Here is a 26,322-nt window from a genome sequence, read left to right as displayed (position 1 = left end):
TGGCCTTAACTTTTATGCTGCCTACTATTAGACCTAGGCGTCAAATGTCTTTTCGGAACTGGAAAAACATTGACTCGGCCACTATGACCATGGATCTCCAGCTCATCACCTGCCCAGCCTCTGCATCAATGGATGAATTAGTGGAACTATACAATACATCCCTGAGAAGTGTTTTGGATCTCCATGCCCCTGTCAAGTCATGTGAGGTCAATTTCTCACGCTCCGCTCCCTGGTTCACACATGAGCTAAGGAAAATAAAAACAGCTGGGCGTGCCCTGGAACGACGCTGCAGACACTCTGGGCTCACTGTCCATAAACTGGCCTACCGTGAGCATCAAAGGGCTTACTCCAACTCCCTAAAGATGCTCGCTCACAGTTAATCCGGGTTAATCAATAAAAACCCTGGCAATTCCAAACAGCTTTTTTCCACCATAAGCTATCTCCTGAAACCACAACCACCCTCTTCAACTGAGGCTACAGAGGAGCAATGCAACAGCTTCATTGACTTTTTTAGATCAAAGGTCAACACCATTCGCTCTCTGATGTCCAGCTCTCCATCTCTGCTTCCCTCTGACACCAACACCTTATCTACGAGTGTGCTGTCTCCTCTACATCTCGCTGAGGTTCAGGAGAGCCATGTTGAGGCAATCCTCAAAAAAATGAAATCCTATACCTGTACCCTGGGCCCCATTCCCACTGCTCTAATAAAGTTACATATCTCCACTCTCAATCCTTTCATCACCAAGGTTGTTAACCTTTCCCTTCAGTCTGGCTGTGTCCCACCTACTCTCAAGGTTGCTGTCATCCGTCCCTTCTCAAGAAACCCACCCTGGACCCGGAGGTTCTAGCCAATTACAGGCCTATTTCCAACCTTGCCTTCCTGTCCAAGGTGTTAGAGAAGGTGGTCGATTCTCAACTTTAGGACCACCTCAAACATAACAACTTGTTTGAAAAGTTCCAGTCAGGATTTCGTTCAGCCAACAGCACTGAAACGTCTTTGCTCAACAAATGACCTGCTGATGACAGCCGATGCAGGATCACCCTCACTCCTCATCCTCCTGGACCTGACTGCTGCATTTGACACTGTGGATCACACTCTCCTCCTAGAGCGCCTCTACAACGCTGTTGGACTATCAGACTCTGCACTCAAGTGGTTTCAGTCCTACCTCTCTGGCAGAACTGAATATATCTCACTGGGAAGATGCAAGTCCAGACTGCTCCCTGTCTCCTGTGGTGTTCCGCAAGGGTCGGTCCTCGGCCCCATCCTCTTCATTATTTACATGCTCCCCCTCGGTCGTGTCATCAGCAAACATAGGATGTCCTTCCACTGTTATGCTTACGACACTCAGCTTTACATCAAAACTGCCCCTAACCCCTCTGTAGCCATTTCATGTCTCACCGCCTGTCTTGGGGAGATAAAGACATGGATGAGCAGCAACTTTCTCCAGTTAAACAGTAGCAAAACTGAAGCCCTTCTTGTTGGCACTCCACACCAGGTTCAGTCATCCTCCATAACTCAGCTCACCTTCGACGGTCAGGTCATACCCCTCTCCTCCACAGTCACTAATCTGGGAGTTAGGTTTGATCCTCACCTGACCTTTAATGACCATATAAAACACCTGTGCAAAACCTCCTTTTACCATCTCAAAAACATCTCCAAACTCCGCCCCACTTTAGCCTGTCAGATGCAGAGAAGCTCGTCCACGCATTCATCTCCTCTAGACTGGACTACTGCAATTCACTTTTCACTGGGATCACTGGCAAGAACATCCAAAAACTGCAATTCATCCAAAACAGCGCTGCCAGGATCCTGATGAGAGTCCGTAAATATGAGCACATAACACCGATTCTACACTCACTCCACTGGCTCCTGTCTCAACCCGGATTGACTACAAAGTCCTACTCCTCACCCATAAATGCATAAATGGACATGCACCTCCCTACCTACAAGAACTCATCACTCCCCAAACCTCCACCCGCACCCTCAGATCTACAAGTAGCTCGCTCCTTCGGGTTCCCAACACCAAGCTCCGCACCATGGGCGACCGGGCCTTTTGCTCAGCAGCGCCCCGCCTATGGAACGGTCTCCCTGACCACCTGAGGGCAACACAGACCCTGGACTCTTTTAAGACTGGTCTAAAAACCTTTTTATTCAAAAAGGCGTTCTTACTTTGAGTTTGAGTTTGTAGGACTTTGTTTTTTTTATTTTTAACTATATACTTGTGGCACTCTGAGATTCTCGGATAAAGAGTGCCTTACAAATAAAATGTATTATTATTATTATACTGTATGTATATGTATGGGGCATGAAGCAAAAAATGATTTACATTAACATCCAGCTTGTTTGTTGTTTGCAGGAGGCCCAGAGTTGCAGCATCCCGTTGTCACTTCATTTAGAAGTTGAATGGACCAAATATGGATCCTTGGTGAATGCCCAGCCTCAGATTGTGAGCATCAAAGAAGTTGTCCAAACCAACACCACCAGCTTGGTATGAATCACTTTTTCAAGACAGGTTCAGGTTTTTAACAGAGAAATGAACAAGGCAATGGAAAGTTAAGCCTCTGTACAACTGTTTTTTTCCTACAGGCCCTGTTGTCTGGCAGCAGCAGCATCCTGACAATCAGCATGTCAGTGGCCTTCACACCAGTGTCGGCTGCTGCTCTTCCTGGTTACAATGCTATGCCCACCATCGATGCCAAACTACCCTATGACTTCTTCTCCCCTTTTGTCTGATCCAAGAGTTATCTAAGAGTTCATACAGGTTCCACATACACTGGTACAGGACATTTTTGAAGTTCTGTTTGTACAATCAATTTAATACTGTTAATAGTGTACATATAAACTTTGTAAGATTATTTAACATTGTTGAATAAATGAAAACATTTTCCACACTTATTTAAATCTTTTTTTTTTACAAAACAGAACAGTTCTTCTCAATGTCACTCAGTAGATGTAGATTTTGGTTTATGTGCATGTTATCAGTATAAAGAAAGTTTTAATTATTTGTGGCCTCATAACTTTACAGTCTCATCCAGTAGCATCAGAATATTTGGCATTCATTAGATACATGCAGTACTTTCACTGGTTTCGATCACTCCAGGTTTCCATGGACACACTGACTGATATTATAAATGACATGATAACACTAAATGCCTTCACCCAACTGTACAGTTGATGTAAAGATTCTGTGAACAGGTAATAGGAATACTGAAATAAGGTCTACTTTAAAAGTTTATGAAGGAGTATACAGTTTGTAAATTAAAAACAATGGTGCAGAAAGGAACATAATATAAATGACATTGAACAGTAGGTCCCCTGAAGTTACTTTGATGAGTTAGAAGTCTATGCCGTGCTTCTTCAGGATGGCTTCAAGTTTCTGTTTCTCTTGTTCCTATGCCAAAGAGACAGATGCAGGAGACAGAGAAGAGTCAGTCTCATGGTGAACCTCATTAAAGCTTTGACCAAATAATACATGTTATTATTATCTGGTCCTCCCGCTGAAAGTAGCTTATACATATTATAATAATTTATCAATTAAAGTAGACAGAATCTTGTTGTTTGATCAAGATTCTGCTTCGAATGCCTTCTTTTATGAGTTGAGTGATAAAGAAAATCAACACGGAAAATGCATGATGTAGTATTTGTGTGTAGCAGTATATTTTGTTAAGATTAACTCTATACTGATCCTTCATTTGCTTCAGCTGTGATGCATATATAAACCCCACCCATGAAGGTATTCAAGGTGAGTTGCAATCATGGGAAAGACAAAGGAGCTTACACAAAAGCTGAGAGAGGAGATTATTTCATCACACCTGAAAGGCCTTGGGTAGAAGAAGAATTCCCCAAAAAATTATATTCCAAGAGACACAATTGGGAACATTATAAGGAAGTTTACAACTGATGGACAGCTGTTTTTCTGCGGCAGGAACTAGCAATCTTTATTGTGTACATGGCATCATGGATTCACAGAAATACCAGGCCATTTAAAAGAGGAATGTGATTCCTTCTGTTGACAAATTGAACCTTGGTGATCATTGGACTTTCCAGCAAGACAATGATCCAAAGCAAAATCTCCAAGTCCACCAAAGCTTGGTTGAGAAAAAGATCCTGGAACGTCCTGGAGTTGCATTCACAGTCACCAGATTCAAATTTGATTGAAAATCTTTGGTGGGATTTAAAGAAGGCAGTTGCAGCATGGAAGCCATCAAACATCACTGATCTAGAGGCTTTTGCACTTGAAAAATGGGCAAAGATTCCAATCGAGAGGTGTAAGAAGCTTGTCCGCACTTACCGAAAACATTTTTTAGAAGTTATAAAAGCTAGAGGATGCGCCACAAAGTACTGAAGCTGGGGGGTTGAATAATACTGCACATGCACATGTGTTGAAAGAGTTACATTTTTCAGTTGAACTTCAAAGTTAAGTCAACTTCTGTTGTCAAAATAACTAAAATACACCAATAAATATCTTTTGTTGTTTGATGAGTTTTTTTTGTCATTTATTGTCATTATCTGTAATCCACATCACTATAATGTCTATTGAGGTGAGGGGGTTGAATATCTCTGATTGCAACTGTATATATCACAATAAATCCCATGTATGTGTATATGTATGTTAATTTGAAAAAGTGGCACCGATGTATGTTTGCATGCATGAAGCAGTTTAGGAATTACCAGTTTATCGGTGCGCTCCTGTAGCTCAGTGACTCTCTGAACAAGGTGGTCGTAGCTTTCCTTGAGCTTGTGGAGCCTCTGGTCTGCACGGGTCTTCACTGACAACAGGATTCCTGCAATGCAGTCAAATTTGTAAGATTTAAGATAAGATACATTTATTTGTCCAAAACACATGCACAGACATGCACAGGCACACTCATGCAGGTAGGGAAATGTAACCTGCTCTTAACCCATCTGGCGCAGGACACACAGAGCAGTGAGCAACCATGTACTGCGCACGGGGAGCAGATGTTGGGGGAGTAAGGTGCCTTGCTCAGGGGCACTAGACAGGGTAGGGAGAATCCATTTGGATTTTTGGACAGATCAATCCAGGTTTGTCTTTTTGTTGTTTCTCCGTGGAGTCGAACCAGACAAACCAGAGACCTTTTCTGCCCATAGTCCAAGTTTATGCCAATAGTCCACCGCCTCTCCCAAATACAAGGAAATGGCCAGTTTACCAGTCTCAAAAGTCAAACTGGACTGGGGAGGAGTTAGGCTGTGCGGTAGGCGACATTTGTAGTCTGTGTGCCTTCAGCCTACAGTCTTATACTATCTATAATGTATCATAACACTCACCATCACCTTAATTGGTCGTTATAAATATATTTTTTCATCTTTGGATGTGAATCTATCAAAAATAATGACACATTCTGTAACTCAGCTGTTAATTTCATCTTGTTTCATCTATATTTATCCCCAGTCATTTCATGTGACAGTTTATGTTGCGGTCGATAAAAAGCCATCAGACATGCCAGCTCCTCCGAAAGCTGTACTTTGATGCAACAGCACGTTGAGCCTAATGCTAACATACTGATGTTTCGCAGGCCGTGTTTATCATGAGGCGAAGTTTACCTCAGTGATGCTCAGATTTAGCGAATTAGCAGCAAAAGCACAAAGGACTATTCTTAATGATCTAAGCTTGTGGTGACATGGAATTTAGTTAGTGTCCAAATCCACTTTTGTTCAATTAACAATGGAACTAAAAGGTTCAAAAGGGATGTGCTCAGTCCCTTAATGTAACATGGGTGTGTTTCAATAAACCAATCAGAGTGCCATCTCCCATTCCTTTATGAAGAAAGATGCGTTGTCACCTTGGTGGATTGATATGATAGAGGTTTTTCCAGATAGTGAGTAAAAAGCTTCTCGCACAGACCACAGTGTCACTTTGAACTCAAGCAGATCATCTGTGTGTTTCAAGCAGAGTCGGTGCTCATTGTGTTGCTTTATAGGTGCATGGCACTATGTTGATAATGAGTCTGAAAACAGTGAAATACTGCATCATTGATTAAGGACTAAATTTGGTTGCTCGGCCAATTCCCACCACCCCAAGAAAGCAATGTGCGAACACTGTACCTCAGTTAAAGACTTACAGAAGAATCAGAATCAGAAGGACATTTAGAACTACAGAACTACATTTAACCCTGTGGTGAACTAGATTCAATGGGAATGTACTACACTGTAAACCTGCTGTTAGTTTGTGTCTGCTCCCCTAAAGGGACAGACTGAATAAAGCCCAAACAATAGCTGGATATAATATCTATTCCATTCAGTCTGAGTCAGGCAGTCACAGCAGTCCTGAAAACTACAGCAGGTCCACACAATCACAAAATCCTCACTTCACTTCATAGTGACTCAGGGTGGCTCATTCAGCAGCTGTGTTTCACTGAACATTTATTTTTGAATTTGGTTTCAGTTTCCACAAAATATATATTTTAGACCTGTAGCTCAAACGGAACCACTAACAACAAGTAAATACTGCACACACACAACATCGCAGATGTATGATCTCGGATTTTTTTAAGCAGACCAAATACTACTTTTAAAATTAACCTATTTTTTATGTTACATGGAAAAATAGATACATTTTAAAAGCACCCTGATCTGTGGAGTATGGCTTTTGGCTCCTATGTATGTTGTAACGTATATTATGGAGGTGAAACACAAGCTGAATCTGATTGTAGAGCAACACGACTCACCTGGCTAAAAGTTTAAATATGCTTTAGCTACAATGAACTTGATCATGATCATGAATTGAGAAATAGCCGAATTTCTTATTTGATGTAAAATGTATTTAATATTCTCAAATACTTTACATGCATATAAAGTAATTCTGTTCCAGACTAAAACACTTACAATAGGGTGAGTGACTGAGTGACTGAGTGAGTGAACAGACAGACACAGACAGACACAGACAGACAGCGTTACTAACCATTGATAATTCTGGCCACCCTCCAGAGTCGCAGTAGGATGAGGAGACCCATCCCATCAAAGGCATCCTCGTGGAAAAGGAAGACAATGTCCAACACAAAGGACACCACCACCACCAAACCATCAAATACTTCAAACTTGTGTTGGAAGAACTCCAGGCGGTAGGCAAAAAGCTTACCAGCCAGCTCCACCATGAAGAATGTGAGTAGAGCCAGACTCAGGTAGTGAAATACCTGCAGCAACAAAAACTTGCTGGTTACTTTTGGTTGTAGTTGTAATTGTGGCTTTTCTGTGAGGAAGTGGTCAATTCAGTGTCGTACCTGAGGAGCAATGTGGCCATGTTCCAGATGGATAACAGACAGATCTATAAGCAACTCTGCCAGAACAAACATGGCATCCAGGATGACCAAACAGACCACCAACACCTGAAAGCAACATGAGATGGAGTCAGGAGAATTGTTGCCAGGAAGACTATGGTTTGATTTAAATAACTAAAGCCAGAAGATCCCATATTATAATATATTTTACAAAGTGTAACAATTTAAGTAAAGTGTGTCCTCTTCTTCAGATCTAATAAAACCACAGAAAAAAACATAAAATGCCTCCATACTGCTCATGTGGTGTCATCCAATTGTTGTTAGCCTATATGTCCTCTGATAGGCAATCACATACGGACGAGCACAATGGAACACAACACACACTCTCGCTCAAAGGCACATCCTGGGTGCACATTTATGTATGCTAGCATTGTAATATCAAGTAGATATTTAGGCTAAAAACATGTAAATGTAAACTTGTAAACAAAGAAAATGAGTGAATATTCATTTTTCTGTGAACTATCCCTTTAAATAGCTGCTCAATGTTGAACGCGTTTTGAGTACTTTTGGTTTGTTGTACATAAAGTAGCCTCAGTAAAGATTATTATTAGTAGAGTATTTTCTTTGGGTTTAAATACAATTTGATTGATTGATTGATTGATTGATTTAAATATATATATAATATATACATATAATTGTATTAGGAGAGGACAGAGAGTAAGCTCTGAAGGGGGGCAGATAGAGAGTGGGGGAAGACATGGCCGCAGTTCAGAATCAAACCCAGGCAACTTTGGGTGAGGCCTCACTTCAATGGGCAGCAGCTTTAAGGTAAGGTATATGCTGCCCAGCATTATTTCCCTCTTCAATAATAATAGAATCAAGCCAGGACACACATCAGTGGATTATATTGGAAAAATCTGGCGTTCTGATCTCAATTACACTGCTCTAACAACAGCTACTTGAACAGCTGGACAGACATGTGTGACAGACCTGGAACCGCTCAGAGGTGTAGAGTCGCTTCAGTGAATCCCTGAAGGTCAGTGTTGTTGGGAACAGTCCTGTGGCTGGGCTCAGCTCCTCGCTGATCGCATGCAGCTCTTCTTCAAACGGAGCCGGCTGCTCATCACCAACAGTGGTGAAATGTCTCAGGTATTGAGCCATACCAGCAGGCTCTAGGAACGTAGAGGCCCACGTCAGCTCACCTCACAGGCTGAAAAAACAAAGGGTGCTCTTCAGTTCACAGGTGTGTCAGAGGCTGTGCAGTAAAACCAACTCAGTTTGTTTATACAGTTTCATGAACTGTAACTTACAAGATGTTGTAACTTAGTAGCTCCTCTACCTTTGACACCTGATAACAGCAAAAAGGTTAATATATGAAGGTTTGCCAACATTTTTCACTGACTTCTTCAAATTGGCTAAACATTTCAGCATCTGTGCAGATTTCTCCATAAGACAATCTGAGTTGACTTCTCTTTTTTAGATTGTCCTGAAGTTGTTAATGAGAAAGACAATCCTCTGAAACGCTGAAAGGAAGCTGCGTGTCTCTCTTCATGTTTCACCCCCATAAGAAGTGCTTGTTGAGGGGGAGAAGTCAGGAGAGTGTTTAGGGTTGAAGACATCCACCAAACATCCTCATAGCCTTCAGCAGCAGCAGCAGCAGCCTATAAGGTAGATCTCACTGCTGAAGCCTCTCTCTCAGGACATGAGGATATTGAAGCTTGCAGCTAGACTGAAAAGATTTGAGTCCAACTCACTCATTAACACATAATGAAACTTTCCTTTGACGTTTCAGCTGCAGGAACACAGGCAGAACAGATCCACGCACTGCTGTATGCAGACATGGAGGAAGAGTGTGAGTTTAGAATATTGGCTTCTTCAAATATAAAGCTCCTTCAGTCGACGGGAACAGAGAAAGAAACGTTCATGCTACACGGCACTCACCACAAGTAAACCACAGAGAGGTGTGTGCAGGCTTTAACCAGGATAAGGGTCCGAACTGGTTTTAATGGTGAGTTGTGTTTAGCAGTTAGCCTGAGCTCAGAGCCGCAGCTGCTGGACAGGAGGCTGAAACTCGTGATGAAAACATCCGTCCAGACTCTTTTCTGCCAACCCAGCATTTTGCCTCTCAGGAACGTCACTAGCGGCGTTAGCGCGGCGGACTGTGACCTCGCAGCCATGATACCAGATGTGAAAAGGTCTTACCTTAGTCGTCTGAGCTGTGTCCGGCTCCTGTCAGTGAAGACTGGGGATAAGTTAAGTAGAAGCAGAAACACTCCGCCTCTATCTCCTGTTGTTTCCTCACACCGCTTCAGTGTCTCATGTCCATGTTGTGTCTCATAGCTGGACACAGGGACAACTCAAACATCTATTAAGCGTCCCATGTATAAACTTCACATACACTTTTTCACACATTAATTCACCAAAAGGACGCCTTTTACAGCGGGAAACGTTTCCATAATAACACTTTAATTATAATACTATATTTGCTTTTAGATTCGAGCCGAATAAAACTATTTCCGACGAGGTCTTGGATAGGAAGCTGCTCATGGATGAAATGTTCAGTTCAGTGAAAGGGCTGCTTTTATTTTCCGTTACTTTCCAGGTAGCTGTAAAACACCAACCACGTGGTGTCTGTTTCTTTTCCTGCAGCCTAATAGTAAGACGGCCTTTAATGAACTCAAGTTTTAATTCACCTCAGTTCTGTCCATCTGTACACGGTCAGCCTTTTTTCAGACTGATTGTAGTTTTACTGGCAATCTTCTGCAAAGCCATTAGGGTTAATTAAGATTTAGAAAATCCAAAACAAACCTAAAACCTGGGCATTCTATATGATTATTAAGTGAAAAATGTATATATGAAATACTGCTTGTGTTTGATCAGGGAACTTTCTTCAGAGGATGACTCATTCAGATTATATGGGAGTACTTGGAATATTAACACAGGTCTCCAGCAGAGGGAGGCTGAGGGAACGCTGGTTTGCTGGACAGAGCATGGTTCTCATAGCCTGGATGCCAGACGAATTTAGCCCCGCCCACAACATTTGAGGTCGGGAAGTTCACATTCTGACTAGAATTGTGAGTCTGACAACGTCAGGCTATGGTTCTCAGCCAGGAAACCTAGTGAATTGTGCTGGATGACCGGCCAGCAGGAAGGAGAATTTGCTGGGCTGAACCTGGGCCCTAGAGCTGGAGACAAGCAAAACATATATATATAGAGGCCATAATGAGGTGATCCTAAAGCTCAAAGAAATATAGATGACTCCGAGAGAATTACAAATCCTATTTGAATAACCCACCTGTATCCAGCAATATCATTGCATCTGTCCATTAGATTGTGGTTCCTGATGTACAAAATCTTATACATTTGTGACTTTAGCCTAATCATCAGTGGTGAATCCGGGGTCATCAGACACCCTCACCCAGGTTTTCCACCTGTTCCTCTGACACTCAGCTATCAGGTCAGCATTCTTTGCTCACCGTCTTCTCGAGGGACAGTTAGCTCAAGCAACACCAAATGCTTGGCTAGCCCCAACATCAGGACCATGTCTGGTCGAAGTGTGGCTACTGCAATGATCCTCAAGAACTTTTCTTCCCTTGAGATTATAATGTCATGAATTTGCAAGAAAGACATTTTTTGGGGTGACGTATTTCCCCCAAAATTATGATGACAATTAATGCGTTAGATTTGTATTAATTCTAATAGGAGTTTGATCAAAAAAATAACACAAACTAGTTTTCAGGTATCTCCATTTCCAATCCTGTGGAAGAAGAACGTCAATCTAAACTTGAGTCACTCTTCTCCCGTTGGTCTGCTTTTCTGCATTTACGAGTTTTACTTCCTCTTCTGCCTTTAGGTTTTTAGATGCCCATAGAGAGGACCCCACTTTCACCAGCATTAAGGCTACACCATCTTCTGCCCCCACAGAAGAATTTACTCTGTTGCTCTACTGAAAATTAAAAAGCATAAGCCCCCGGTCACACCATTGTTTAATAACAACACTAAAGAAATAAGAAGAGAAAAGTAAGGCAGAGTGAAAATGGAGGCGGGATAGATTGCAAATCTTATTTCAAATTCTGAAGGATTTGCTGGACAAATACCTGCTGGCTGTCAAAAATGCCAGAGCACTTTTGTGATATTAGAAAATCCCATATTTTCACTACTTATTGTGTTCAAATCTGTCACCTCATTCTACTTCCACCCCCTGCTAAGAAGCATCTGTTTCTACATCTAAGAATTTGAAAAAAAATCTCTTGACATTATTCCCTCTCAACTATGCAAATAGGTTATTGACACCATCAGCCCCAGTATTCTCTCAATTATCAATAGTTCCCTGTAGACCAGCCACGTTACCCCATCTCTCAAGCATGCCGGAGTCAAGCCAATGAAAAAAAAAAACAGTCTGTAAAACGTCTGTCCTCAGACAGACCCAATTCTAACCTCCTTTGTTTCTGAAATCTTGGACAAGTTGTTTTTGACCAATTACTGTCCCACGTGTCACAGAACTAAATTTTAAAAAACATGTCAGTCTGGTTTCAGATCTCAGTACTGAATCTGCCTTGCTGAATATAGCTATTGACCTCCATCTAGCTGCCAAATCAGGTAACTGCATTGTCCTACTGCAACTTTTGATACTATTGATCACTTTCCATAGACTGAACAAATGGGAGAAGGTCTCCGTTTCTGCTTTTCTTCACATTTATCAAAATGGTCCTTTGGTGTTTTCATTAGTAACTCTGATCAAGAGTTGAAGAAATTCCTTCAAGCAGTCTAGAGATACCACATTCAAGAGGACCAACATTTTTTTTCTGAAGCCATCTTGACCTTTGACCACACAAATCAAATCAGTTTATCGGTGGGTCCAAGTGAATTGTGCCAGTCCTAATTTGTCACATTCACAGCAAAATGAGGTCAGTGTGACCTTGACCTCCAGGCACCAAGATCGTATCAGTTAATCTTTGAATCCAAGTGAAAGTATGTACCAAATTTTAAGACATTCCCTCAATCTAATCTTAAAATATCATGTTCAAAGCACATCATAATCAAACTTTGTGAACCCAGTGTGACCTTTGGCTACTAAAATAAAATGAATGTTTGTGCAAAATATCAGGAGTTCTTGAAGGCGACCAGAGATATAGTCACAAGGCGAAAAATGTTCTTTGTAAGATCACAGTGACCTTTGACCAACAAAATGGAATCAGTTTATCCTTGAGTGATTGGTACCAACTTTTGAAAGGCCCCAGATGATCTGGCCACATGCTACATCTCAAAGCTCTTGCTCCCATACAACTGTCAGGACATCAAACATCATCTGAGCAGAGACTGCAGTCTGCCCAAAGATCAAGGGTTTACAGTTTTGCGGACATTAGATTACTTTTTTGTAAAGCAACACTGAACATGTTGACGTCATTGATTAAATACATGTTGATTTTCATAATGTTGAGGAATCTTAAGGATTGTGGCTGTGTCTAGTCAAAAAACAGATTAAAATGAAGAGCAAGCTGAATGTAAATAAAGCCCAGTATCATCTGAAGATTTGACAGTCTTTGCTTTAACTTGCAGTACTATGGAGCCTAACAGTTTTGATCTTGAACTGTCAAAATACAATGTACCCAAGTGTTCTGGTTAACTATGATTCAGTTCTGAAAGAGGATTAAATAAAATATTCATTTTGATAAGAGTTCTCCTTTCTGGGTTCATACACATTTTGAACAATGGATTTCCATGACCAACATTTTGAAATCTCAGTGTATACATGAAAGTGAAATTTAGTACTTAAGTTAACGAGAATTCCAAAGCATACAGTATACCTTAAATGAGCATTTAGATAGGTCTTTGTCTGTTGTAACCCATGGCATGAACCTTTCCAGCCAAGCATGGTTAAATCTGCACTTCCCTGGCAGTGCATTATCCCACCTGCTTATCCACCAAATGTTTAAATTAGTATGAGAACATGCCTGCTTATATTTTGAGAGCATTCCTTTAAAATCATTTTTAAAACTCAGCTTAAAAGACCGACATGAAAGTTTGAATATCACAAATTTCCATGACTTCTCCAAAACATTGGGGATTGTATTTTTTTTTCAAGCACTTTTCCAGGCCTGGAAATAAACATTTTACAATTCTATGACTTCCATGTTTTTCATGACAATAGGAACCCTGTACTTTTATGTTGCAGGTTATATATTTTCTGATGAATCTTATTAGATTTCCAAATCAGTTTTTTTTAGAAACGTTTCAGACCTAATGAGGAAATCTGTAACAGACCCCTTTGGAATACCCTGATCTTAAGTGTGGGAGTTAACAGTTAGTGACCAGTTTTCATTGATTTAGTGGGAAAGCTCAATGTATATCCATACATTAAATTTATTTGTGAAATTTTGTATGGGAATTTTTAAGGCAGATAAATAGTTCAGATCAGGCAATTTTTTTGTGCAATGCCTTGAGGCGCTTACTTCGAATCTTAATTACATTTAATTTCAAATAAACTAACTATATTCAATTAAAAAGGTGCAGCCCTGGGGATCACCAATGTTGTATACAAAGTGTGCATGGCTAACCAAAAACTAAGTGTAACTAGACTGTTACATGTTCATAAAAAAGATCAGTTTATTTTACCACAATCCCAGTGGTACATTCGATTTATCCTCTAAACCTTGAAGAAACATCTAAAGAACGCGTCTCTCCCCTTACAATAAAACACAACTGGACTTGAGGTAGAGTGCTATAAAATTTTATTCCAACATCTGTACATAGTTTAGGATGCAGTTGAACAAATACCACAGGCTTTACATTCCAGTATCCTCATATTTGCTGTATTACCTATAAATGTAGATGACGGGGTTCTGACAATTAACAATTCATACAACAAAGTCTATCTAAAGATTCATCCCATTGAGCATACGTGACTGAATCATTGTGTAGTGATGAATGTCAGCAACCTAGCAGAACGATACTCACCCACTCACCCAGAGCAGCCCAGCAGGAGGTCAATGAGAACACTAGAAACACAGAGCAAAATTACTTAACAGCTCATGGACAATTGAATGCAAAAGGTAGTTTCACAAATTGTCTCAGGATCTTCAGTCAGATTTTTAGTAAATAGTTTTACTTAAACCTGTGCCAAAATTCTGATTTTCTCTCCCAATATACGATTCCACAAGCAAGAATAAAGTCTCAGCCATGGCAGTACACGATTGGGTCATGGCTTTTGGCCACATAAATACAAAATGGTGCACATCATCAGCATGTACCATACCTTTGCTGCTCCCTAAAGGCCTGCTGCTCACCATGCTCCTGTAGAGAAATGAAAAGCAGTGGGTGAAACTCGAACTTGGCAACAGATTACTGCTGACAGCCAGCTATGCTCAGGTCTTGTAAGTCACCATGGTTTTGTCAGCATGATGTGTTATAATGTTCTGTCATCACAGCATGGAATATAAATGATTATTATAATGCAGATGAGACAAATTAAAGGAAACAAATTGAAACATAATAGTGAGACACTGTCTCAGTTTAGGACACTAAGGGTCACTGAATGATCTGGTTACAAAAATGCCACGACTGTTGCAGTTACAAGATCTCAACCCTAATAAACACCTCAATTTTAGTTTGTCCTTTAAACGTCATCAATCTGTTTGTTCAACTGCTCCTGTCACTCACCTCAGTCAGTCTGCAGCATGATTGTCCAGCAGCTCTGAGGCTAAGCCTGAAAGAAAGCAATTGACATTCAGCCACATATCTTTGTCCATTTCTATTGGCAAACCCATTTTCACACCATTTGTCTAAGGGCTTTTCTAGTCTTGACCACTCAAATCTTTCACAATACATGTTTGCCCTTTGAGTCTTTGGTTTGGACATCTTAGACCAAACTAGTAATGGGAAATTAAATGTTACCACAACTGCATGCACACATCTGATCCTAGTAAACTAAATGAATCCACTATTTAATACAAACATTCAATTATCTGTTACGCCGGGTTCACACCGGACGCGGAAGTGACGCGAGGCGCAAGCGCCGCGCCAATCCTCTGGCTCCCATCCACTCCCATGTTAAATCGTTGTGCTGAACACACCGGACGCTGAAGCGTAGCGATGCGCGATGTTTCGGCGTCGAGTCTATTTTTTCCGCTTGACGCGAGCGTATCGCGACAGGAAACACACTGAAAAATGATTTTAAACGATATTGACATAATATTTTATGTGAGATTAATTATCAAATATGCATCCCATACATTGTAGTCACCTTCTGTTGTCCAGGAGTTTTAATTTTACCACTTTTACCGACCACATTATTAAGTTTCCCCCTCCGCCCATCCACACAAGCAGACAAAGATAAAAAGAGGGGGGGGGCTACGTATTCTCCACATAGGTTTGAGTGGAGAATACGTCATTTACCCTCGTCACCCGACATTTAACGGAGCAAACAGCGGAGAAGTTCTTCAACATGGATGACATTAAATTAATAATTGAAGTGGAGAAGTACAGTGAGTTGTATGATCCTCGGAACATGTTGTATAATGACAACACCAAGGAGGACACATGTTTGGACGCTGTTGCAGTTACCTTAGGAGCAACAAGTATGTATATGCTTGAAAAAATTTTTTTACTGCAGGCTGACAACAGCGACGCTTCAGCGTCGCTACCGCACCAGGTGTGAACCGCCAAGCGCCGGCGCTCTAGGGATTAGCGTTTCGGCCTCGCTTCCGCGTCCGGTGTGAACCCGGCGTTAGTGTTGGGCCATGGCTAACAGTCAACACACGATGTAGAGTACGACATCATGACTAATTAATTGGTTAGGTTGGCCAAAAGATCACAATTTGGGTAAAAGACCTGTTCCCAATGTTCATTGGGCATATCAAATTAATGTTGGAGATTACAAGTTTTGGTCCAAGTAAGATACTCATTGATCAGAGTAGCACCCTGCTGGTTTCTGTATATAAATGTGCGGCCCTACACTAGGCCTGTCCTGCTGGTGAGTCAGAACAGGCCACTCTCGTTGGGCCACGCTCTGCAGCAGCTGAGCAGCAGCAGACTCTAAAACAGAACCTGCTGAGCAAAGACCAAGAACAGAGACTTCCTCTACCAGCACTGTAACACTGGGCCAGACACATCGCCTGGTCAGCTGACTGAGTGCTGGGGCAGAGAGAACACCATGTGTTCTGCAACAACTGGAAAATAGGCTAGGGGAACCTGGGTACAAATTAAGAAAAAACCCTCAGTCTCTAAATCATGGTTGACTAAAAGGTCCTTATTTTTACCTTTTGCCTCAAATGCTAAAGCAGGTCAGCAGCTCCATCGTTTGGCGGCCAGTGCAACATTTGTCCATGAGTACACCACCTCTGCAAACATGAAATGTCACATTAGAGCAAAACTCGTGCATTTAAGTTCTGAGCGGTCATGTGGCAAGAACTAGGCACAAAGTGTAGTTTTCATAAGTATAAACGTGCTTTTTGTAAATGTTAAGTCTTATTTAATATGGTACATATGAACCACAACCAGGCAACAACTGTTGCTCTTAAGGCTTGGGGTCGATCCTGATAGTTGATCGAAGAATCTGAGTAAAACCATTCAATATATCAAATAAACTCATAGTTAATGTCTTCGAGTGGTTCGAGCCATAGATATATATATGATATATCTATGGCTCCAACTACTCAGGACGACTGCAGCCCTTTACTGAGACCACGTGCTTCCCGCTACGCACGCTCTATCCGGTCGCTCATTGTTAAAACTTCACAAAGACATCTCGCCTGAGCTCAATAACGTCACATGGCTTTAGATGACAGCATTAACACATGAGAACACTAGTGGACAACTGGAAAGGAGACATCATTTACTCCGTTAACGGCCGCCATGTGTTAAAGAGCGTGGTTACTCACCATAGTGACACTCAGGACGTCTCGGCAGCAGCACTGAGAGAAAGTGCGGAAGTCACGCACAGCTTTATAGATGTGCCGCTGTGCATTGTGGGAAGGGAAGCTCAAACAAAGATCGTGCCCTGACTAACAGATGTACCACCACTTCCCCCCCCCCCCGAACAGCAACAACAACACAGATGACAGATGTACAACTCTGCTCATTCTCTCCACGTCAACAACAACTCACTCAACCATACTTTCTAGTGACGCTATAATTCAGCCCACAGTTCATAGAGTAATATTCGAATTTGGCTTTTCATGACATTATCTATTTAAGATGTAAGAAGGAGGTACCTTTTTTATTTAATATAATGATTCTGTTCATATCTTATCAGTCCTGGTGGCGTTTAAAAGAGAAGAAAATGTCTTTTTTATTATTTATTTCAATATTTTCCAAATGCAACTAAATAAAGTTACCCCTTCTCTAGATCAGGGTTTGCATAATCCCTAGCCTTTGTTTGATCTAAGAATCATCAAAATATTCAAATCAGAACAAAGCTTCATAAAATCCCCTTGATTGTCTCATTTGCTGTTGTACATCATAAAATGCAGCAATATTAACACAAGACCGTTTCATAACCGGTTAGAATGTCCTTGTAGGGGCTTTAATCTGAGTTCAGTTTTCACTTTTCAGAACCTTTTGTGTTTTCTCAAGTGTTATTGTTGCATTGATTTTTTGCAATCAGTTTCAAAGAAATATGAATAAACAGAAATTAAATAATATGAACCAATTTAACTCTTCTGTAGACTCTGGAGGCTAATAATCAGCTATGACCATTATGCTGTTATTAAATATATTGCCCAAAAAGCCCATTGAATGTATGATGATCATTACTGCTGTGTCACACAGATGTTTCCACTATGATCTCTGTTTGTGATTGACTGACATGGTTGTTGGTGTCAGATGGCCTTGGTTGAGTTTCTGAAACTGCTGATCTCCTGGTACTTTCATACGTACTGAGGCTGCAGTGAACACAGATGAAGACGGAAAAAACGTAGCCTGGTCTGATGAAGCTGGATTTCTGCTGAGGCTGCAGATGGTAGAGTCACAAACTGAAATCAGTGGTGTGATTCCATGGATTCAACCTGCCTTAGTTTAACAGTCCAGGCTGCTTCTGATGGTGTGATGGTAGGAATATTGTCTCGACACACACATTTGCAGAAAGAATGTAATGCAGTCATGTAAACATGGAACAAATCTCAAAGGAACATTTCTAACATCTTTTGGGGGCCATTAGAAAGGTAAAGGGAGGCTCTGGTATGGTGTTCCTAATAAATTTAGTTAGTAAAATACATATCAAAGTAATGTTCGGGAATTGTCTTCCAAGAGATTCAATGTGAAAGAGAAACATTTTTTTTTATCCTCAATAAATATCAATGGTGAAGTTGTATATCTACTAGCCAAGGTCCCATATCTCCTGCTGCCACCTACTTTCTTAAAGTGGCTTTCACACAAGTTCCATTGTGCATTTGTTGTGATGTCCAGAGTTGCCATATGTATGGTCATACTCTGAGTCAGTTCACTTTGCAGTCTGCAAAGCAACATCATGCAGGTCTTTTAGAAAACTTAAAAACATGCTGTACTGATAAACACTCATCATGGTTATTATTTTTGAACTGACAACAATAACAATTGTGCTAACCTTTACTTGAGCTCTTGTTTATTACTGTATGTGACATTCTTTCTGGAATATTACATTATGAAGAAAAGGACACAGAGAAAGAAAAACAGATTCATGGTTTAAAACACTGAAGATGGTAATGGCTGCATTGCCTTCATTTTGGAATAAAACCATATCTGTGGGACTCTTATGGTCCATGCTGGTAAAACAAACATAATAAGTACAAGTATAGTGTTGGTGCAGTGTGAGTAATGTAGTCAGAGTGTCATCATAGGTGGGAAGCTTGAGATGTAGTTTGCAGAGTGTACGGTCCTGAAACAGCAAGAAAACAAAAACATAGACAGGATGAAATTCAAAGACAATCCAAATGTATTCAAATGGAATCATGCTGATTGCTGATAAATTGGTCCTTTTATAAGTAGAAACTTGCAACATATTAAGATTATAGACTTTTTGAGCAATTTATTGATTTTGATAATCTTAGTAGGTTTTTCATCAGTGGTCGTTCAGCAGCGTTACTGCCCTGTCTCAAACTTTGACTGTTACTAATTCAAACTGCAACAAGCTTTAATTCTATATAAGCTGTGTATGTGATATTTGTTGCTCCTGGTGACAAACCCACACAGAATTACCACAAATGTCTTTCAACTCCTCGTCTTGTTTTTTCCCCCTGAAAGTTGCAGTTATGTTTCACTTTTAAAGGTCTTACAACTTATATATCCTGTTCCACAGCAGAAAACAGACAGTTAGCAACTTGCTGGTGAACATTTTTAAAATTCAACAAAGTGAGTGCCATTAAATCTGACAGGCCTTAACAACGCAGAGACCAAGCTTGTTAACAGGACGACCACTCTGCATTTGTCTCTACACCAAAGGACAGTCTGTTTACAAATTTATTTCAGCCTACATCTCGCTGTCCATATGCCTGAATCTTAGGATATATGAAGCAGTCCCCCTGATGTTTCAGCTTCTCTCTTATGTTTCTCTAACTGCCTATTGATTGTATTATCTGCACTTAATATATTTATTTGGTCTCTTCTAGTCCTGTTAATGTGCAGTTGTCATCAGCCAGTTCCTGCAGCTGCTTGGTCTTCTTGACCATTAACTGCTCCTTCTCCTACAGCTGGTGGGGGCTTTTGTCCCCTCATGAACCACAGCAGAAGGAGATGAAAGGTTAATGAGAGACACAGGGATAATACCTGTTAACATTCATGGTGATGATACTCTTCACAGGAGTGCTCTTAGGACCACGAGCTGGGCGAAATATTGGCTCATGATTGGTGTCTTTGGAACGGCGAATGATGACTGGATCAGCAGAATGCGACGGATAAGTGTTAAACGTTCCTGCCTTTATCCCTCCAATCTAAAAAGACATACATGAACATAAACATGCAGAGGAACTGTTCAATGTGTAAAACTAACTGACTTTAATGAGAAATGTAACATTGTTTACACCTAATGCAGTAAAGCAGTCAGACAGTCACCCGTTTGCCAGGGGACGGGGGCTTGAAGGGGACAGGAGAAATGTTTTGTGCAGGTGGGAGGGGCTTCTGTGCTGGCAGCAGTGGCTTGTTACTGTGGTATGGATTCCCTTGGAAATAATCTCTTGGGTGAAGGTTGAGCTTGAAGGGACCATCTCTTAACTTGGAGCGATGGATCGCTGCCTCCCTCTGGATCACACACACAAACACAATAAAAAGATGAAATGAATGTAAAACAATGGAGTAAAAGTTTTAACCAGACAAGGTTTTTAATACTTGAAAGGTTTGGACGGACCAGCAAACCATATATAACATTTAATGTTACTTCAAATTTGAAACTAGCTTTGACGCATACATTTGCATAGTTGAAAGAAAGCACGTTGAAAAATTTATTTTAAATACACTGTGTAAATCTATTATCCAGTAAGTGACCAAGCAAACAAGATCTAATTTCTCTGATAAATGTAAGACGTTATAGGGAGATGGGTACCTGCCTTATTCTCTCACTACTCCACCACAGTGAGAGTTTAGTTTAACGACGGCCAAAATGATAAACTGGATTTCAATTAAAGTGTTACCTTCAGTACGTCTTTGGCTTTGTCGTAGGGGTCTGAGGCATACAGCTCAAATCTGGACAGTGTTACGTTGGGATAGCTGCAGAGGATAAAATGGTATTTACCATTATGAGCTAGTAATGGTACCTTTGTACAGAGTCATTCATCTAATTAAAATACTATATTCATACTGTCAAGTCTCTGTCCAGTGACCTCATTAATGATTCCAAACGCGTCACATCTGACTAACTGCACATGAAATATGAATCTTAAAGGTTCAATGTGTATAATTTAGTGACTTAAAGTGGTGAAGTGTCATGTTGCAGCTGAATACCCCTCACCTCACCCTCCCCTTCCAAACATGACAGAGAACCTGTGGTAGCCTTCAGTTGTCATAAAAACTCAAAAGGTGAAAAACAAGGGGGCCTCCGTAAGGTGGACAAGCTCCCAATGTAAATATAAAGTATTTCAATATAAAGGGCCCATTCTAGGGTGAATAAAACAAAAATTCATACAATTTGGATGAAAAATACTAATGAAAAATATTGATAGGGTTATTTAACATTCAATTTCTTCCAATAGATCCCTTTCACCTAAATCTTACACAGTGAACCTTTAACTCTTAACAGTGCAACTCTGTATTAATGACACGTAAAATTTATAACCGATTTATGTTTATTAATAAAAACTGTCCTGATTAAGTTTCAGATGCCTCAGCGTATGATTAGATCTGAATTAGTGTTTGATAGTTTTGTAGAAATGCATTTACACTCAAATGATGACAGATAAAAGTTAAAATATGCGTGGTGAGTGATTAGGAACAAGGTTTGTAAGAGTTTATGTCATGAACCTGTAACCACTGCCTTTCTTGGGAGGTGAGGTGATGATGTTGCGTCCAGGTGAGAGATTGGCTTTCTGGACAACTGTAAAAGGACTCATGGCTTCAATTGGCCCTGATAAAGTCCCATAGTAACTACCTGAACCACAACTGAGGACAAACAGAGATCATTAATAATGTGAAAAGGAATAACAATACAACACAAACCTTAACACAGTACTTGTTCTAAACCTGCCTGTTTGAAATGGGCTTTTTGCTTGATCTGTGGTGATGCTGATTGTCGTTTTCTATCTGAAACTTTAAATTTGACCTGAAGGGATTGAGCCTAGGCAGAGTAAAGACCGTCCACAGAACCCAGCAAAAAAGCTACTCAACCGTTTTTTAAGTTCCGCGAAACTCTACTTAATATACAATACCCTGAATTAATTTTCGTTATTGTTGTCATGAGCGCACCGTTCTAATGATCATAATCGTCCTATATTCATATGAGTCCCAGCCGCCGTTACTACAGAGCCCTGGTCGCCTGTTTGTACAGAGTTATTATTTAATTTAGTTAATATTTAACATAATGCGTGTGTCTAAACCGCACCAGACTTGACACTGCCTTGGGCCTTTAACAATACACATTCCAAGTGTAAAGGTGATGAGATGAACAGTAGTTGAGATGTGCTCTCCATGTTCAGACAGACAGCGATAAGTGGAATTAGTAGATTTATGTGCTTACATAGACTAATTCGGATGGACCACATTTATAAAGCAGCAGCAGCAAACTTGAACTAGGAAGGAAACTGATTGTGTTTGATTTTAGACCATCTAAAATGACATATTGTCACTGTTCCTCCAGCACCACCTGTAGGATCAAGCTAGATTGAGAATATATTGTTAAATAAGTGAGTGTGTGTGTGTGTTCTCTCACGGCTTCTTGACACCATTATAGGGGACAAAGGCCTTGCCCAGGTTCTTCTTGGCCTGCTGGATGCGGTTCTGCCGGGCCAGTCTCAGCGGGTCACTTAGTGCTTCACGCTCAAAGATTCGTTTGTAGGACTTTTCGAAAAAAACACTTTGCAGGCCAGCGATGCCTGCCTGAATCTGCCGGCTACGATATGCTGATTCATTGAATGGACCTGGATTTAGAATAAAACAGCATTCAGATTTTGGGTTAGGGTTAGGGTTTGGATAATTGTGCCCTGTTTCTTAAAAACAAGTGAACCTCACATGACAGAATGACATTCTGATAAAACTAACTAACTAATGAATTCACAAATTAACTAACCTGCTAACTATCTATCTAACTAACAAAAAACAAGATCGTGTCACAACTTAAGTCAGCTCTTAACATTTTCATTGTCTGATCTTACTTTTTGCATGTACTAATTCTCATGTCTATTCAGAATTCAATTAATCCCCCCTGCTCTGCATCACTTGTCTCACGTATCCCATCACCTGCCCCACCCCCAGACTCACCTGCTTTCCATCAGTCATCAGTCACTCAGTATGTATACCGGCTCATTTCCTCTGTTCACTGCCAGATCGTCTAGTGTGTATTTTCGAGCTTTCCAGCGTTATCCCTTTATTCATTGTTCTGCCTGATCTCCGCTCTGACCTGCCTTCTGGACCCTGGATTCCCGTTTGCCTGCTCCCTGTTGGATTTGTATGCTACCTGACTGTTTGCCTGGCTTTTGACCCCCAGATAGTTTCAATAAACCAGAACTCTTGTTATTCCCTGAACCTGCTCAAATGTTGTGCTTTTGGGTTCACGTTTGACATTTTTGCCCACCCTGACAGACAGTCCATGTCCAAATGGCTAACAGTGAGGTATGTGATTTATTGATTTTCACTTTGTGAAAAAACACATATCTTACTTTCAGCATCACCATAAGGTTTACTAAAACAGCCTGGGGACTCTACCAAGCATTAAAATACACTACTTCTGGAGACTGAAAAAACAAGCTTATGGCTTTCAGAGCCGTTTATGCCAGAAAAGTGTTGGAATAATGAAGTGTCTTGTACTGTCTATCTTATCTAATCCTATACACTAAACTACAACATTCTTAGCATTCTGTGGCCCAGCTGGCTGACATTAAATAAACATGTTCTATTTGTCAAGAGCATACCATCAGCCCCCATAGTCATATCAAATAAAGCTGTAATTGCGATTAAAGGCTTTTCTTATGAGATAGTCAGAGGAATAAAAAGAGTTCATGCTTACGGTTGCTGGGTGATGTGTATTTGTCTCCTACAGAGATGTAGCTCATCTCCTTAAAGACCCCCAGACGCTCCATGTCACTCTTCCCCTCACCTGATGGCATCTTTACACACTGCACACACACACACATACCCACTTGAGACAGTACAGCACATATAATATTAATAATGATGTTTGCATTGAACTGAATTGCTGCTGTAACCCAGCAAAGGATGTAGCACTGGTACATGTTTATGTTTCTTTTGTTCTTGCTAATAACTGACTTGCTAATTACTGTGCTGTGAACCACCAACCTCTTTTAGCCAAAAAGTATGTTTTTGCTTTAATCACTGTTGGGCATCACCATGTTTTTACAGGAAACCCAGAACAATCATCACAAATACTGGCTCTAATGAGGGCTTTTTTTTCCATTTTGATGTTCCCCATTGGCCACTGTAGCTTCTCCTATAGACACTGGGAAAGGGAGGGGTCTAAATATTGCTCACTGTTTAAAGTTGATTGACATGCATCAGATTTACTTATTTTTATTTAACAAACAAGCAAACACACACACACACACACACACACACACTTATATATCTATAGATCTGTAGATATTACATTTAGGGTTTACCTGTGATGGACGTGTTGCAGTGAAGTTTTATATATCTACTTGTCTTTCTTTCTTTCTATCTATCTATCAACTGTATTCTCATCTATGTCTGTGTATACAGGCTGCGTTGCCTTGGAGAAGAGGAAGTAGATAAACCCTAACCCATAAACTGTCAAGTTCACCTTTGGTAGACCCTTTCCTGGAAATGAGATGTTTTCCTTCAGAATAAAAGCATACAAATTGTTTGTGACACATTTTTAAAACTGCATTGAACACATTTTTGCATGACAATGGACGGGAGTCTCAAGAAAAATATACATTCTACATATTCAAAGTGTCCTGTGGATATTGGTATATGTCAAATGTTTGAATCAGAGAAGAACCCCTGAAAAATGACATACAACACAGAATGGATTGCCAGGAGATGGAGGGAGACAAACTGCATCAAGAATGAGGAGGACATGTTTAGAATCTAATGGTGAGTTAGCTATCTGCAGTGTTTTGTTATTGGCCTTATTGTGTAAAATAACACTGACCTCACTAAAACACAAATCCTATGTTAAATGGTTTAGACTCTAAAACATATTCTAGTGAGCTCCTATGCAGTCATCTGTGAAAGCATTTATAAGAAACAATAGCACAAAAGCCACTTTGTTTACTGTCCCAAAATTCTAAATAAGATAAGCCTCAATCCAGTTCCTATTGATTCCACACAGGAAAAATGCAATAGTCAATGTTGTAAATAGTAGTAGAGATAATCATAAACATAATATACTTAATTACACAACTGATGAAGAATATGTCTCCCCATTAATTTACTGTAACAGAAATGGCATCACTAATTGTTTAATGTGCCATCAAACTCTACTATGGTGGTGCAGTGAGCTCAACTGCAGACTTATAATTAATAACCAGACACCAAAGTTCAGCAGAAGAACCGCTTAACATTCATTATATATTTTGAATTATTCTGTACTATGCTGCATCATGGAAGCATAGCTGGGAAGAAAAGACGACGATAGATGATGAATAGATGATTAATGTTCAAACAAATTTGAACAAAACATTCTGCTGCATTTCATTCCAACCCTCAATTTGATTCTAAACAGTAATTGTGCAATTATGACATCTATTATATAACATTGTATAGATCTCATCTACTGTTTGACATTCTCATCTAAAAGTATAAATATTTTGATCATTTGCTGTGTATATGTAACAAAGTAAAGTGAAATAGCTGCATCTGATTGATAAAGTGGAAGTATTTTAGTGAAGCAAGGCACTGATTAATGAGTAAATGTACTCAGTTACTTTAAATGCAGGCCATTCATACTCATTTTGTACTGTGCTGTAACTTACTTTTATACAATTAAAGGTAGAAGCAGAGGTTTTGTTTTAGAAGAAATTGTGTAATTTAGAGATTTTGAGTGGTCTCAATGGCCACAAGGTGGCAGTACAGCTTTATAGATGAGGGAGGTGACTGTTAAAGGACACAGCTGTGAAATATTTCGTCAGTTAGTTAAAATTGAATAGTGCAGGAACTTAAAAGTAATTGTAACACATACTTCTAGACACAGGCCCTAAATACTTTAGATGAAGTTCACTGGATCTCTTGTTTTCCACAGAAAGTAGCCTCAGATTGGTTTAAAATGAAATCAATAGAGAGCACTAAACTACAATGGAAAAAGACACAGAGTGAAGAATACAGCAAAGCAAGAAGAGTGTTAAAAGAAAAGGAAAAGGAGTTACTGAGGGGAGGTTTTAATATTAAATGGAATAAATAATGGAAAAAATACTTAAATTAAGCTGTTTATTGTCACATGGATATAATACCTTTTTAGTATTTATTTTGGCCTTTACATGTTGTAAACTGTCA

General features: G+C 40.2%; 3 protein-coding genes, 1 long non-coding RNA gene and 1 other non-coding gene across 13 annotated transcripts in view; 1 reads left to right on the top strand and 4 right to left on the bottom strand.

Annotated features, from left to right (window-relative positions):
* The window catches only part of tctn1 (tectonic family member 1), a 21,188-nt gene extending 17,796 nt beyond the window's left edge, over window positions 1–3,392 (top strand). For both annotated transcript variants that reach the window (XM_062393409.1, XM_062393407.1), the window contains exons 13-14: window positions 2,358–2,489; window positions 2,588–3,392. In XM_062393409.1, coding sequence (XP_062249393.1) covers window positions 2,358–2,489; window positions 2,588–2,734 — 279 coding nt within the window. In that variant the 3' untranslated portion in view covers window positions 2,735–3,392. The remainder of the gene's footprint in view (window positions 1–2,357; window positions 2,490–2,587) is intronic.
* On the bottom strand, window positions 2,797–9,522 carry hvcn1 (hydrogen voltage-gated channel 1). Of its 7 annotated transcripts, XM_062393454.1 has the most exons (8): window positions 9,178–9,401; window positions 8,991–9,063; window positions 8,547–8,584; window positions 8,227–8,446; window positions 7,240–7,344; window positions 6,921–7,152; window positions 4,673–4,785; window positions 2,797–3,392 (listed from the first exon to the last, which is right to left on the bottom strand). In XM_062393454.1, exons 4-8 carry the CDS (start codon window positions 8,395–8,397, stop codon window positions 3,336–3,338), a joined length of 678 nt encoding a protein of 225 aa, XP_062249438.1. In that variant the 5' UTR covers window positions 8,398–8,446; window positions 8,547–8,584; window positions 8,991–9,063; window positions 9,178–9,401; the 3' UTR covers window positions 2,797–3,335. The 7 variants fall into 7 exon arrangements, with proteins under 7 accessions (XP_062249438.1, XP_062249437.1, XP_062249444.1 ...); XM_062393453.1 differs by lacking the exons at window positions 8,991–9,063; window positions 9,178–9,401 and adding an exon at window positions 9,439–9,510; XM_062393460.1 differs by lacking the exon at window positions 8,547–8,584 and having other exon boundaries at window positions 9,178–9,402.
* Window positions 9,523–13,950: 4,428 nt separating this feature from the next.
* Window positions 13,951–17,154, bottom strand: LOC133958566 (uncharacterized). The gene is made up of 5 exons (XR_009921694.1): window positions 17,115–17,154; window positions 16,494–16,574; window positions 14,896–14,941; window positions 14,492–14,529; window positions 13,951–14,234 (listed from the first exon to the last, which is right to left on the bottom strand). It is a non-coding gene; the product is annotated as an uncharacterized LOC133958566 (long non-coding RNA).
* LOC133959485 (small nucleolar RNA SNORA74) lies at window positions 16,175–16,373 on the bottom strand. Its single transcript, XR_009921856.1, has one exon. It is a non-coding gene; the product is annotated as a small nucleolar RNA SNORA74 (small nucleolar RNA).
* A 1,638-nt stretch (window positions 17,155–18,792) lies between the features above and the next one.
* cfap96 (cilia and flagella associated protein 96) lies at window positions 18,793–24,602 on the bottom strand. 2 transcript variants are annotated; one of them, XM_062393443.1, is made up of 8 exons: window positions 24,468–24,602; window positions 23,858–23,966; window positions 22,565–22,772; window positions 21,661–21,798; window positions 20,835–20,910; window positions 20,260–20,445; window positions 19,975–20,138; window positions 18,793–19,087 (listed from the first exon to the last, which is right to left on the bottom strand). In XM_062393443.1, the coding sequence occupies exons 2-8, from the start codon at window positions 23,955–23,957 to the stop codon at window positions 19,033–19,035; spliced, it is 927 nt and encodes a 308-aa protein (XP_062249427.1). In that variant the 5' UTR covers window positions 23,958–23,966; window positions 24,468–24,602; the 3' UTR covers window positions 18,793–19,032. The 2 variants fall into 2 exon arrangements, with proteins under 2 accessions (XP_062249427.1, XP_062249428.1); XM_062393444.1 differs by lacking the exon at window positions 21,661–21,798.
* Between the last annotated feature and the right edge of the window lie 1,720 nt (window positions 24,603–26,322).

Source organism: Platichthys flesus, chromosome 8 (genome assembly GCF_949316205.1).
Source record: "Platichthys flesus chromosome 8, fPlaFle2.1, whole genome shotgun sequence".
In the NCBI taxonomy this organism is placed as follows: Eukaryota; Metazoa; Chordata; class Actinopteri; order Pleuronectiformes; family Pleuronectidae; genus Platichthys; species Platichthys flesus.
The sequence above is the reverse complement of the archived record's forward strand: the minus strand, read 5'-3'. Positions and strand labels throughout refer to the sequence as shown.

Coding starts and splice junctions, on each gene's coding strand:
- cfap96 (XM_062393443.1), bottom strand. CDS start 23,957: ATGCCATCAGGTGAGGGGAAGAGTGACATGGAGCGTCTGGGGGTCTTT. Junction 20,446..20,834: donor AAGCCAAAGACGTACTGAAG/GTAACACTTTAA, acceptor TGTGTGATCCAG/AGGGAGGCAGCGATCCATCG. Junction 19,088..19,974: donor ATCACCATGAATGTTAACAG/GTATTATCCCTG, acceptor TTGCTGTTTCAG/GACCGTACACTCTGCAAACT.
- hvcn1 (XM_062393457.1), bottom strand. CDS start 8,397: ATGGCTCAATACCTGAGACATTTCACCACTGTTGGTGATGAGCAGCCG. Junction 7,153..7,239: donor ATGGCCACATTGCTCCTCAG/GTACGACACTGA, acceptor TTGTTGCTGCAG/GTATTTCACTACCTGAGTCT. Junction 4,786..6,920: donor GGTGGCCAGAATTATCAATG/GTTAGTAACGCT, acceptor ACTGCATTGCAG/GAATCCTGTTGTCAGTGAAG.